This window comes from Oncorhynchus gorbuscha, unplaced genomic scaffold, assembly GCF_021184085.1.
Source record: "Oncorhynchus gorbuscha isolate QuinsamMale2020 ecotype Even-year unplaced genomic scaffold, OgorEven_v1.0 Un_scaffold_706, whole genome shotgun sequence".
Classification (NCBI taxonomy): Eukaryota; Metazoa; Chordata; class Actinopteri; order Salmoniformes; family Salmonidae; genus Oncorhynchus; species Oncorhynchus gorbuscha.
The window spans coordinates 162,501-176,657 of NW_025745774.1; the positions used below are offsets into that span (position 1 = coordinate 162,501).

General features: G+C 39.7%; 1 protein-coding gene across 1 annotated transcript in view; it reads right to left on the minus strand.

Annotated features, from left to right (window-relative positions):
- The window catches only part of LOC124019867 (ryanodine receptor 2-like), a 64,763-nt gene that overhangs the window by 11,905 nt on the left and 38,701 nt on the right, over positions 1–14,157 (minus strand). Inside the window, exons 7-9 of the mRNA XM_046335307.1 lie at positions 13,522–13,601; positions 4,638–4,714; positions 4,466–4,539 (exon numbers count right to left, since the gene is read on the minus strand). Of these exons, the coding sequence (XP_046191263.1) occupies positions 4,466–4,539; positions 4,638–4,714; positions 13,522–13,601 (231 nt within the window). The remainder of the gene's footprint in view (positions 1–4,465; positions 4,540–4,637; positions 4,715–13,521; positions 13,602–14,157) is intronic.

Genomic DNA, 14,157 nt, shown 5'->3' on the forward strand with positions numbered 1-14,157 from the left:
CATATGTCGTGTTTCATATGTCATGTCGTGTTTCATGTCATGTTTCATATGTCATGTTGTGTTTCATATGTCGTGTTTCATATGTCATGTAGTGTTCCATATGTCATGTAGTGTTTCTTATGTCATGTTGAGTTTCATATGTCATGTTGTGTTTCATATGTCATGTCGTGTTTCATATGTCATGTCATGTTTCATATGTCATGTCGTGTTTCATATGTCGTGTTTCATATGTCATGTAGTGTTTCATATGTCATGTCGTGTTTCATATGTCGTGTTTCATATGTCGTGTTTCATATGTCATGTTGAGTTTCATGTCATGTCGTGTTTCATATGTCATGTCATGTTTCAAATGTCATGTCGAGTTTCATGTAGTGTTTCATATGTCATGTCGTGTTTCATATGTCGTGTTTCATATGTCATGCTGTGTTTCATATGTCATGTCGTGTTGAGTTTCATGTCGTGTTTCATATGTCATGTAGTGTTTCATATGTCATGTCGTGTTTCATATGTCATGTCGTGTTCCATATGTCATGTCGTGTTTCATATGTAATGTCGTGTTTCATATGTCATGTCGTGTTTCATATGTCGTGTTTCATATGTCATGTCGTGTTTCATATGTCATGTTGTGTTTCATATGTCGAGTTTCATATGTCATGTCGTGTTTCATATGTCATGTAGTGTTTCATATGTAATGTCGTGTTTCATATGTCATGTCGTGTTTCATATGTCGTGTTTCATATGTCATGTCGTGTTTCATATGTCGTGTTTCATATGTCATGTAGTGTTTCATATGTCATGTCGTGTTTCATATGTCATGTCGTGTTTCATATGTCATGTAGTGTTTCATATGTAATGTCGTGTTTCATATGTCATGTCGTGTTCCATATGTCGTGTTTCATATGTCATGTCGTGTTTCATATGTCGTGTTTTATGTCGTGTTTCATATGTCGTGTTTCATATGTCATGTCGTGTTTCATATGTCATGCCGTGTTTCATATGTCATGCCGTGTTGAGTTTCATGTCGTGTTTCATATGTCATGTCGTGTTTCATATGTCGTGTTTCATATGTCGTGTTTCATATGTCGTGTTTCATATGTCATGTCGTGTTCCATATGTCATGTTGAGTTTCATATGTCATGTTGAGTTCCATATGTCATGATGAGTTTCATATGTCATGTCGTGTTCCATATGTCATGTAGTGTTCCATATGTCATGTTCCATATGTCATGTAGTGTTCCATATGTCATGTTCCATATGTCATGTAGTGTTCCATATGTCATGTTGTGTTTCATATGTCATGTTGTGTTTCATATGTCATGTCGTGTTCCATATGTCATGTTCCATATGTCATGTAGTGTTCCATATGTCATGTTGTGTTTCATATGTCATGTCGAGTTTGAAATGTTGTGTTTCATATGTCATGTCGAGTTTGAAATGTTGTGTTTCATATGTCATGTTGTGTTTCATATGTCATGTTGTGTTTCATATGTCATGTCGTGTTTCATAAGTCATGTTGTGTTTCATATGCTATGATGCTGGTGAAGTTTTTTCTGGCACACCTGCCACAGGAGCGCAGACACACTTCCCCAGGCTCTGGACAGTGCTGGTCATAAAACAAGCTAGCTAGCTGATGGATGCAAACAATGTCACGCAAAGACCCTGCATATTCCAAAGAGAATTAAGAAAAGAGAATTTAGAATAGGAAAAGAGTTGGTCAAAGTTCTAGAAGACTGCACATTGTAGAGAATTTAGAATAGGAATTAAGTTGGTCAGAGTTCTAGAAGACTGCACATTGTAGAGAATTTAGAATAGGAATTAAGTTGGTCAGAGTTCTAGAAGACTGCACATTGTAGAGAATTTAGAATAGGAAAATAGTTGGTCAGAGTTCTAGAAGACTGCACATTGTAGAGAATTTAGAATAGGAATTAAGTTGGTCAGAGTTCTAGAAGACTGCACATTGTAGAGAATTTAGAATAGGAATTAAGTTGGTCAGAGTTCTAGAAGACTGCACATTGTAGAGAATTTAGAATAGGAAAATAGTTGGTCAGAGTTCTAGAAGACTGCATATTGTAGAGAATTTAGAATAGGAATTAAGTTGGTCAGAGTTCTAGAAGACTGCACATTGTAGAGAATTTAGAATAGGAAAATAGTTGGTCAGAGTTCTAGAAGACTGCATATTGTAGAGAATTTAGAATAGGAATTAAGTTGGTCAGAGTTCTAGAAGACTGCACATTGTAGAGAATTTAGAATAGGAATTAAGTTGGTCAGAGTTCTAGAAGATTGCACATTTAGAACAGGGTACTGTGACAAAACAGTTGGTTGATTATCCATAACCCCCCCCCCCCCCAAAAAAAGGAATTGTATTCCGTTTCAAATCAAGTAGTGGCAACATGTGTGATCCACTATGAAACATTTTGTTTTAAAATGAGGGAGAGAAAACTAAACATACAAAATAAAAGAGCAAAATGCTTATATTTCTTCTACTGCATATGAGAAGTAATATAGTAATATAAACCAGGAAGGAAGGGCCATAAGAACAGTAAGAACAGTGAGTGTATGACAGAAAACCTTCCAGATGCCACTCTTCCTACTAACATTAACAATGATGATTTTGAAGGTTTTATTATGTCGCAAAAAAAACTAATAAATACTAAGTTTTGCAATGATTAGCGATTGTTGTTTGTTTGTTCAACCCTGTGGCTCCACTGATTCACTCTGCTTGTGCTGATTGACTTGCGTATGGGATAAGCTTTGTGCTGATTGACTTGCGTATGGGATAAGCTTTGTGCTGATTGACTTGCGTATGGGATAAACTTTGTGCTGATTGACTTGCGGATGGGATAAGCTTTGTGCTGATTGACTTGGGTATGGGATAAGCTTTGTGCTGATTGACTTGCGTATGGGATAAGCTTTGTGCTGATTGCTGATTGACTGATTGACTTGAGTATGGGATAAGCTTTGTGCTGATTGACTTGAGTATGGGATGTATGGGATAAGCTTTGTGCTGATTGACTTGCGTATGGGATAAGCTTTGTGCTGATTGACTTGCGTATGGGATAAGCTTTGTGCTGATTGACTTGCGTATGGGATAAGCTTTGTGCTGATTGACTTGCGTATGGGATAAGCTTTGTGCTGATTGACTTGGGTATGGGATAAGCTTTGTGCTGATTGACTTGCGTATGGGATAAGCTTTGTGCTGATTGACTTGTGTATGGGATAAGCTTTGTGCTGATTGACTTGAGTATGGGATAAGCTTTGTGCTGATTGACTTGCGTATGGGATAAGCTTTGTGCTGATTGACTTGGGTTGGGATAAGCTTTGTGCTGATTGACTTGCGTATGGGATAAGCTTTGTGCTGATTGACTTGCGTATGGGATAAGCTTTGTGCTGATTGACTTGCTTATGGGATAAGCTTTGTGCTGATTGACTTGCTTATGGGATAAGCTTTGTTGTCAATGTATCCTTTAAAAAATATATTTAAAAATTTGTCAAAGAGAAAACACAGGGAATTTGTTCCTACGCCGCCTCACTAGCATATTGGAAACGCTCGCTATAAATTACCAACAACTTTGATACATTCTTAGAAATGTTGTCCATCCATCCAGCCTTTGAATACAACATTGACCACAACACAGGTAGAATGTGGCACCCATAGACAACAACACATGGGAGGTTAGTAAATAACTGAAGAGCACAAAGACATTTGACGTGGACAGCAGGAAATGAAAAGTGATTGTTGCACGTAGACAGACGACACAGATACAGGAGACGCTGTATTTTCAGTGTCCAAACCCAACATAACTCCTGTCCAGTCAATGTGATGACACAACAAAAAGACAGAGGAAGAAAACCAGGATGAATTTGGACAAGAGGCACAACTACAACACGATATATATTAAACATATCTTAAATATGAATCTTAAATATCTTATATATATATAATACGTCTATGTTTAATCTTCTATTATGTCCATGTGTGTTCTGATATGAATTCTTTCCCTGTTTAACACTGAATATATTGTGAAGACATTATGGCGATGAACTCTCCCATATTCATATATAATAGCACGTGTTGTACAGAGACAGTAGGACATTACCTTTAATTATCATAGACAGTAGGAGACAGTAGGGACATTACCTTTAATTATCATAGACAGTAGGAGACAATAGGGACATTACCTTTAATTATCATAGACAGTAGGAGACAGTAGGGACATTACCTTTAATTATCATAGACAGTAGGAGACAGTAGGGACATTACCTTTAATTATCATAGACAGTAGGAGACAGTAGGGACATTACCTTTAATTATCATAGACAGAAGGAGACAGTAGGGACATTACCTTTAATTATCATAGACAGTAGGAGACAGTAGGGACATTACCTTTAATTATCATAGACAGAAGGAGACAGTAGGGACATTACCTTTAATTAGAGTTTCTACTTGTCGGTAGTTAATATGTACCTGATCCCTCCTCTGTCACCATGCCCAGTCCCTCTGCTTTATTCTGGCGCTCAAACGCATTCAGGTCCAGAACACTGGAACAGAGAGACAGAGAGGTTAACAACATATTTACACACCGAACACTCCACCGGACGGAGCGAGCGACGTGAGGATGAGGAGGGTACAGCAGTACCTGCACGACTGCATCAGACCAGCCAGACTTTGGAAGAAGCCCACGTCCTTCTTGTCTTTCAGGTAGTCCAGCATTTTCTGTCAGAGAGAAACACGGAGATATGAGAGAGTAAACACTACAGAGACATGAGAGAGTAAACACTACAGAGACATGAGAGAGTAAACACTACAGAGACATGAGAGAGTAAACACTACAGAGACATGAGAGAGTAAACACTACAGAGACATGAGAGAGTAACACTACAGAGACATGAGAGAGTAAACACTACAGAGACATGAGAGAGTAAACACTACAGAGACATGAGAGAGTAAACACTACAGAGACATGAGAGAGTAAACACTACAGAGACATGAGAGAGTAAACACTACAGAGACATGAGAGAGTAAACACTACAGAGACATGAGAGAGTAAACAACAGAGACATTAGAGAGTAAACACTACAGAGACATTAGAGAGTAAACACTACAGAGACATGAGAGAGTAAACACTACAGAGACATGAGAGAGTAAACACTACAGAGACATGAGAGAGTAAACACTACAGAGACATGAGAGAGTAAACACTACAGAGACATGAGAGAGTAAACACTACAGAGACACAGAGACATGAGAGAGTAAACACTACAGAGACACAGAGACATGAGAGAGTAAACACTACAGAGACACAGAGACATGAGAGAGTAAACACTACAGAGACACAGAGACATGAGAGAGTAAACACTACAGAGACATGAGAGAGTAAACACTACAGAGACATGAGAGAGTAAACACTACAGAGACATGAGAGAGTAAACACTACAGAGACATGAGAGAGTAAACACTACAGAGACATGAGAGAGTAAACACTACAGAGACACAGAGTAAACATACAGAGAGAGAGTAAACACTACAGAGACACAGAGACATGAGAGAGTAAACACTACAGAGACACAGAGACATGAGAGAGTAAACACTACAGAGACACAGAGACATGAGAGAGTAAACACTACAGAGACACAGAGACATGAGAGAGTAAACACTACAGAGACACAGAGACATGAGAGAGTAAACACTACAGAGACATGAGAGAGTAAACACTACAGAGACATGAGAGAGTAAACACTACAGAGACACAGAGACATGAGAGAGTAAACACTACAGAGACATGAGAGAGTAAACACTACAGAGACACAGAGACATGAGAGAGTAAACACTACAGAGACATGAGAGAGTAAACACTACAGAGACATGAGAGAGTAAACACTACAGAGACATGAGAGAGTAAACACTACAGAGACATGAGAGAGTAAACACTACAGAGACATGAGAGAGTAAACACTACAGAGACACAGAGACATGAGAGAGTAAACACTACAGAGACACAGAGACATGAGAGAGTAAACACTACAGAGACATGAGAGAGTAACACTAGAGACACAGAGACACAACACTACAGAGACATGAGAGAGTAAACACTACAGAGACATGAGAGAGTAAACACTACAGAGACATGAGAGAGTAAACACTACAGAGACATGAGAGAGTAAACACTACAGAGACATTAGAGAGTAAACACTACAGAGACATGAGAGAGTAAACACAGAGACATGAGAGAGTAAACACTACAGAGACATGAGAGAGTAAACACTACAGAGACACAGAGACATTAGAGAGTAAACACTACAGAGACACAGAGACATTAGAGAGTAAACACTACAGAGACACAGAGACATTAGAGAGTAAACACTACAGAGACATGAGAGAGTAAACACTACAGAGACATGAGAGAGTAAACACTACAGAGACATGAGAGAGTAAACACTACAGAGACATGAGAGAGTAAACACTACAGAGACACAGAGACATTAGAGAGTAAACACTACAGAGACATGAGAGAGTAAACACTACAGAGACATGAGAGAGTAAACACTACAGAGACATGAGAGAGTAAACACTACAGAGACATGAGAGAGTAAACACTACAGAGACATGAGAGAGTAAACACTACAGAGACATGAGAGAGTAAACACTACAGAGACACAGAGACATTAGAGAGTAAACACTACAGAGACATGAGAGAGTAACACTACAGAGACATGAGAGAGTAAACACTACAGAGACATGAGAGAGTAAACACTACAGAGACACAGAGACATTAGAGAGTAAACACTACAGAGACATGAGAGAGTAACACTACAGAGACATGAGAGAGTAAACACTACAGAGACACAGAGACATTAGAGAGTAAACACTACAGAGACACAGAGACATTAGAGAGTAAACACTACAGAGACATGAGAGAGTAAACACTACAGAGACAGAGACATGAGAGAGTAAACACTACAGGGACATGAGAGAGTAAACACTACAGAGACACAGAGACATGAGAGAGTAAACACTACAGAGACATGAGAGAGACAGAGACATGAGAGAGTAAACACTACAGAGACATGAGAGAGTAAACACTACAGAGACATGAGAGAGTAAACACTACAGAGACATGAGAGAGTAAACACTACAGAGACATGAGAGAGTAAACACTACAGAGACACAGAGACATTAGAGAGTAAACACTACAGAGACATGAGAGAGTAAACACTACAGAGACACAGAGACATGAGAGAGTAAACACTAAAGAGACATGAGAGAGTAAACACTACAGAGACATGAGAGAGTAAACACTACAGAGACATGAGAGAGTAAACACTACAGAGACATGAGAGATTAAACACTACAGAGACATGAGAGAGTAAACACTACAGAGACATGAGAGAGTAAACACTACAGAGACATGAGAGAGTAAACACTACAGAGACATGAGAGAGTAAACACTACAGAGACATGAGAGAGTAAACACTACAGAGACATGAGAGAGTAACACTACAGAGACATGAGAGAGTAAACACTACAGAGACATGAGAGAGTAAACACTACAGAGACATGAGAGAGTAAACACTACAGAGACATGAGAGAGTAAACACTACAGAGACATGAGAGAGTAAACACTACAGAGACATGAGAGAGTAAACACTACAGAGACACAGAGACATGAGAGAGTAAACACTACAGAGACACAGAGACATGAGAGAGTAAACACTACAGAGACATGAGAGAGTAAACACTACAGAGACATGAGAGAGTAAACACTACAGAGACATGAGAGAGTAAACACTACAGGGACATGAGAGAGTAAACACTACAGAGACACAGAGACATTAGAGAGTAAACACTACAGAGACATTAGAGAGTAAACACTACAGAGACACAGAGACATGAGAGAGTAAACACTACAGAGACATGAGAGAGTAAACACTACAGAGACATTAGAGAGTAAACACTACAGAGACATGAGAGAGTAACACTACAGAGACATGAGAGAGTAAACACTACAGAGACATGAGAGAGTAAACACTACAGAGACACAGAGACATGAGAGAGTAAACACTACAGAGACACAGAGACATGAGAGAGTAAACACTACAGAGACATGAGAGAGTAAACACTACAGAGACATGAGAGAGTAAACACTACAGAGACATGAGAGAGTAAACACTACAGAGACATTGAGAGAGTAAACACTACAGAGACAGAGACACAGAGACATTAGAGAGTAAACACTACAGAGACATGAGAGAGTAAACACTACAGAGACACAGAGACATGAGAGAGTAAACACTACAGAGACATGAGAGAGTAAACACTACAGAGACATGAGAGAGTAAACACTACAGAGACATGAGAGAGTAAACACTACAGAGACATGAGAGAGTAAACACTACAGAGACATGAGAGAGTAAACACTACAGAGACATTAGAGAGTAAACACTACAGAGACATGAGAGAGTAAACACTACAGAGACATTAGAGAGTAACACTACAGAGACATTAGAGAGTAAACACTACAGAGACATGAGAGAGTAAACACTACAGAGATATTAGAGAGTAAACACTACAGAGACATGAGAGAGTAACACTACAGAGACATTAGAGAGTAAACACTACAGAGACATGAGAGAGTAAACACTACAGAGACATTAGAGAGTAAACACTACAGAGACATGAGAGAGTAACACTACAGAGACATGAGAGAGTAAACACTACAGAGACATGAGAGAGTAAACACTACAGAGACATGAGAGAGTAAACACTACAGAGACACAGAGACATTAGAGAGTAAACACTACAGAGACATGAGAGAGTAACACTACAGAGACATGAGAGAGTAAACACTACAGAGACATGAGAGAGTAAACACTACAGAGACATGAGAGAGTAAACACTACAGAGACACAGAGACATGAGAGAGTAAACACTACAGAGACACAGAGACATGAGAGAGTAAACACTACAGAGACACAGAGACATGAGAGAGTAAACACTACAGAGACATGAGAGAGTAACACTACAGAGACATGAGAGAGTAAACACTACAGAGACATGAGAGAGTAAACACTACAGAGACATTAGAGAGTAAACACTACAGAGACATGAGAGAGTAAACACTACAGAGACATGAGAGAGTAAACACTACAGAGACATGAGAGAGTAAACACTACAGAGACATGAGAGAGTAAACACTACAGAGACATGAGAGAGTAAACACTACAGAGACACAGAGACATTAGAGAGTAAACACTACAGAGACACAGAGACATTAGAGAGTAAACACTACAGACACTACAGAGACATGAGAGAGTAAACACTACAGAGACATGAGAGAGTAAACACTACAGAGACATGAGAGAGTAAACACTACAGAGACATGAGAGAGTAAACACTACAGAGACATGAGAGAGTAAACACTACAGAGACACAGAGACATTAGAGAGTAAACACTACAGAGACATGAGAGAGTAAACACTACAGAGACATGAGAGAGTAAACACTACAGAGACATGAGAGAGTAAACACTACAGAGACATGAGAGAGTAAACACTACAGAGACATGAGAGAGTAAACACTACAGAGACATGAGAGAGTAAACACTACAGAGACACAGAGACATTAGAGAGTAAACACTACAGAGACATGAGAGAGTAAACACTACAGAGACATGAGAGAGTAAACACTACAGAGACATGAGAGAGTAAACACTACAGAGACACAGAGACATTAGAGAGTAAACACTACAGAGACATGAGAGAGTAACACTACAGAGACATGAGAGAGTAAACACTACAGAGACACAGAGACATTAGAGAGTAAACACTACAGAGACACAGAGACATTAGAGAGTAAACACTACAGAGACATGAGAGAGTAAACACTACAGAGACATGAGAGAGTAAACACTACAGAGACATGAGAGAGTAAACACTACAGAGACATGAGAGAGTAAACACTACAGAGTAAACACACAGAGACATGAGAGAGTAAACACTACAGAGACATTAGAGAGTAAACACTACAGAGACATGAGAGAGTAAACACTACAGAGACATGAGAGAGTAAACACTACAGAGACATGAGAGAGTAAACACTACAGAGACATGAGAGAGTAAACACTACAGAGACATGAGAGAGTAAACACTACAGAGACATGAGAGAGTAAACACTACAGAGACATGAGAGAGTAAACACTACAGAGACATGAGAGAGTAAACACTACAGAGACATGAGAGAGTAAACACTACAGAGACATGAGAGAGTAAACACTACAGAGACACAGAGACATTGAGAGAGTAAACACTACAGAGACATGAGAGAGTAAACACTACAGAGACACAGAGACATGAGAGAGTAAACACTACAGAGACATGAGAGAGTAAACACTACAGAGACATGAGAGAGTAAACACTACAGAGACATGAGAGAGTAAACACTACAGAGACATGAGAGAGTAAACACTACAGAGACATGAGAGAGTAAACACTACAGAGACATGAGAGAGTAAACACTACAGAGACACAGAGACATGAGAGAGTAAACACTACAGAGACACAGAGACATGAGAGAGTAAACACTACAGAGACATGAGAGAGTAAACACTACAGAGACATGAGAGAGTAAACACTACAGAGACATGAGAGAGTAAACACTACAGAGACACAGAGACATGAGAGAGTAAACACTACAGAGACACAGAGACATTAGAGAGTAAACACTACAGAGACACAGAGACATGAGAGAGTAAACACTACAGAGACACAGAGACATGAGAGAGTAAACACTACAGGGACATGAGAGAGTAAACACTACAGAGACATGAGAGAGTAAACACTACAGAGACACAGAGACATTAGAGAGTAAACACTACAGAGACATGAGAGAGTAAACACTACAGAGACACAGAGACATGAGAGAGTAAACACTACAGAGACATGAGAGAGTAAACACTACAGAGACATGAGAGAGTAAACACTACAGAGACATGAGAGAGTAAACACTACAGAGACATGAGAGAGTAAACACTACAGAGACATGAGAGAGTAAACACTACAGAGACATGAGAGAGTAAACACTACAGAGACATGAGAGAGTAAACACTACAGAGACATTAGAGAGTAAACACTACAGAGACATGAGAGAGTAACACTACAGAGACATGAGAGAGTAAACACTACAGAGACATGAGAGAGTAAACACTACAGAGACAGAGACACAGAGACATGAGAGAGTAAACACTACAGAGACACAGAGACAGAGTAAACACACAGAGACATGAGAGAGTAAACACTACAGAGACATGAGAGAGTAAACACTACAGAGACAGTAAACACTAGAGAGTAAACACTACAGAGACATGAGAGAGTAACACTACAGAGACATGAGAGAGTAAACACTACAGAGACATGAGAGAGTAAACACTACAGAGACACAGAGACATGAGAGAGTAAACACTACAGAGACACAGAGACATTAGAGAGTAAACACTACAGAGACATGAGAGAGTAAACACTACAGAGACATGAGAGAGTAACACTACAGAGACATGAGAGAGTAAACACTACAGAGACATGAGAGAGTAAACACTACAGAGACACAGAGACATGAGAGAGTAAACACTACAGAGACACAGAGACATTAGAGAGTAAACACTACAGAGACACAGAGACATTAGAGAGTAAACACTACAGAGACACAGAGACATTAGAGAGTAAACACTACAGAGACACAGAGACATTAGAGAGTAAACACTACAGAGACATGAGAGAGTAAACACTACAGAGACACAGAGACATGAGAGAGTAAACACTACAGAGACACAGAGACATTAGAGAGTAAACACTACAGAGACACAGAGACATGAGAGAGTAAACACTACAGAGACACAGAGACATGAGAGAGTAAACACTACAGGGACATGAGAGAGTAAACACTACAGAGACATGAGAGAGTAAACACTACAGAGACACAGAGACATTAGAGAGTAAACACTACAGAGACATTAGAGAGTAAACACTACAGAGACACAGAGACATGAGAGAGTAAACACTACAGAGACATGAGAGAGTAAACACTACAGAGACATTAGAGAGTAAACACTACAGAGACATGAGAGAGTAAACACTACAGAGACATGAGAGAGTAAACACTACAGAGACATGAGAGAGTAAACACTACAGAGACATTAGAGAGTAAACACTACAGAGACATGAGAGAGTAAACACTACAGAGACATTAGAGAGTAAACACTACAGAGACATGAGAGAGTAACACTACAGAGACATGAGAGAGTAAACACTACAGAGACATGAGAGAGTAAACACTACAGAGACACAGAGACATGAGAGAGTAAACACTACAGAGACACAGAGACATGAGAGAGTAAACACTACAGAGACATGAGAGAGTAAACACTACAGAGACATTAGAGAGTAAACACTACAGAGACATGAGAGAGTAACACTACAGAGACATGAGAGAGTAAACACTACAGAGACACAGAGACATTAGAGAGTAAACACTACAGAGACACAGAGACATTAGAGAGTAAACACTACAGAGACATGAGAGAGTAAACACTACAGAGACATGAGAGAGTAAACACTACAGAGACACAGAGACATGAGAGAGTAAACACTACAGAGACACAGAGACATGAGAGAGTAAACACTACAGAGACATGAGAGAGTAAACACTACAGAGACATTAGAGAGTAAACACTACAGAGACATGAGAGAGTAACACTACAGAGACATGAGAGAGTAAACACTACAGAGACATGAGAGAGTAAACACTACAGAGACATTAGAGAGTAAACACTACAGAGACACAGAGACATTAGAGAGTAAACACTACAGAGACATGAGAGAGTAAACACTACAGAGACACAGAGACATTAGAGAGTAAACACTACAGAGACATGAGAGAGTAAACACTACAGAGACATGAGAGAGTAAACACTACAGAGACATTAGAGAGTAAACACTACAGAGACATGAGAGAGTAACACTACAGAGACATGAGAGAGTAAACACTACAGAGACATTAGAGAGTAAACACTACAGAGACATGAGAGAGTAAACACTACAGAGACATTAGAGAGTAACACTACAGAGACATTAGAGAGTAAACACTACAGAGACATGAGAGAGTAAACACTACAGAGACATTAGAGAGTAACACTACAGAGACATTAGAGAGTAAACACTACAGAGACATGAGAGAGTAAACACTACAGAGACATGAGAGAGTAACACTACAGAGACACAAACAACCTATATTCTATAAAGAAATACAAATAAAGTGACTAGAAATAAATTGGTTGATGCATTTTGACATTAGATGCCAGATACCATGGTAAGATTGATACAGTTTAATGGTAGATACCAGTTCGATAAGTGACTGATGCAGTTTAATGGTAGATACCAGGTCGATAAGTGACTGATGGTTGACTGATGCAGTTTAATGGTAGATACCAGGTCGATAAGTGACTGATGCAGTTTAATGGTAGATGGACCTACCTGCTGAACAGTCGAGTTGCCTCCATTGAGGACAGCTATCCCCAGCTTCAGAGTAGAGGCCACCATGGGACCCATCTCACCTGGTGGGGAACACAACACCTTTATACTGGGTCTAGTACGTCACGACGTAGCTGCCTACCTACTGTGGACAGAGCTCTGCTTTACTGTGAGTGTTATCTTTATACTGGGTCTAGTACGTCACGACGTAGCTACCTACCTACTGTGGACAGAGCTCTGCTTTACTGTGTGTTATCTTTATACTGGGTCTAGTACGTCACGACGTAGCTACCTACCTACTGTGGACAGAGCTCTGCTTTACTGTGAGAGTCATCTTTATACTGGGTCTAGTACGTCACAACGTAGCTGCCTACCTACTGTGGACAGAGCTCTGCTTTACTGTGAGTGTTATCTTTATACTGGGTCTAGTACGTCACGACGTAGCTACCTACCTACTGTGGACAGAGCTCTGCTTTACTGTGTGTTATCTTTATACTGGGTCTAGTACGTCACAACGTAGCTGCCTACCTACTGTGGACAGAGCTCTGCTTTACTGTGAGAGTCATCTTTATACTGGGTCTAGTACGTCACAACGTAGCTGCCTACCTACTGTGGACAGAGCTCTGCTTTACTGTGAGA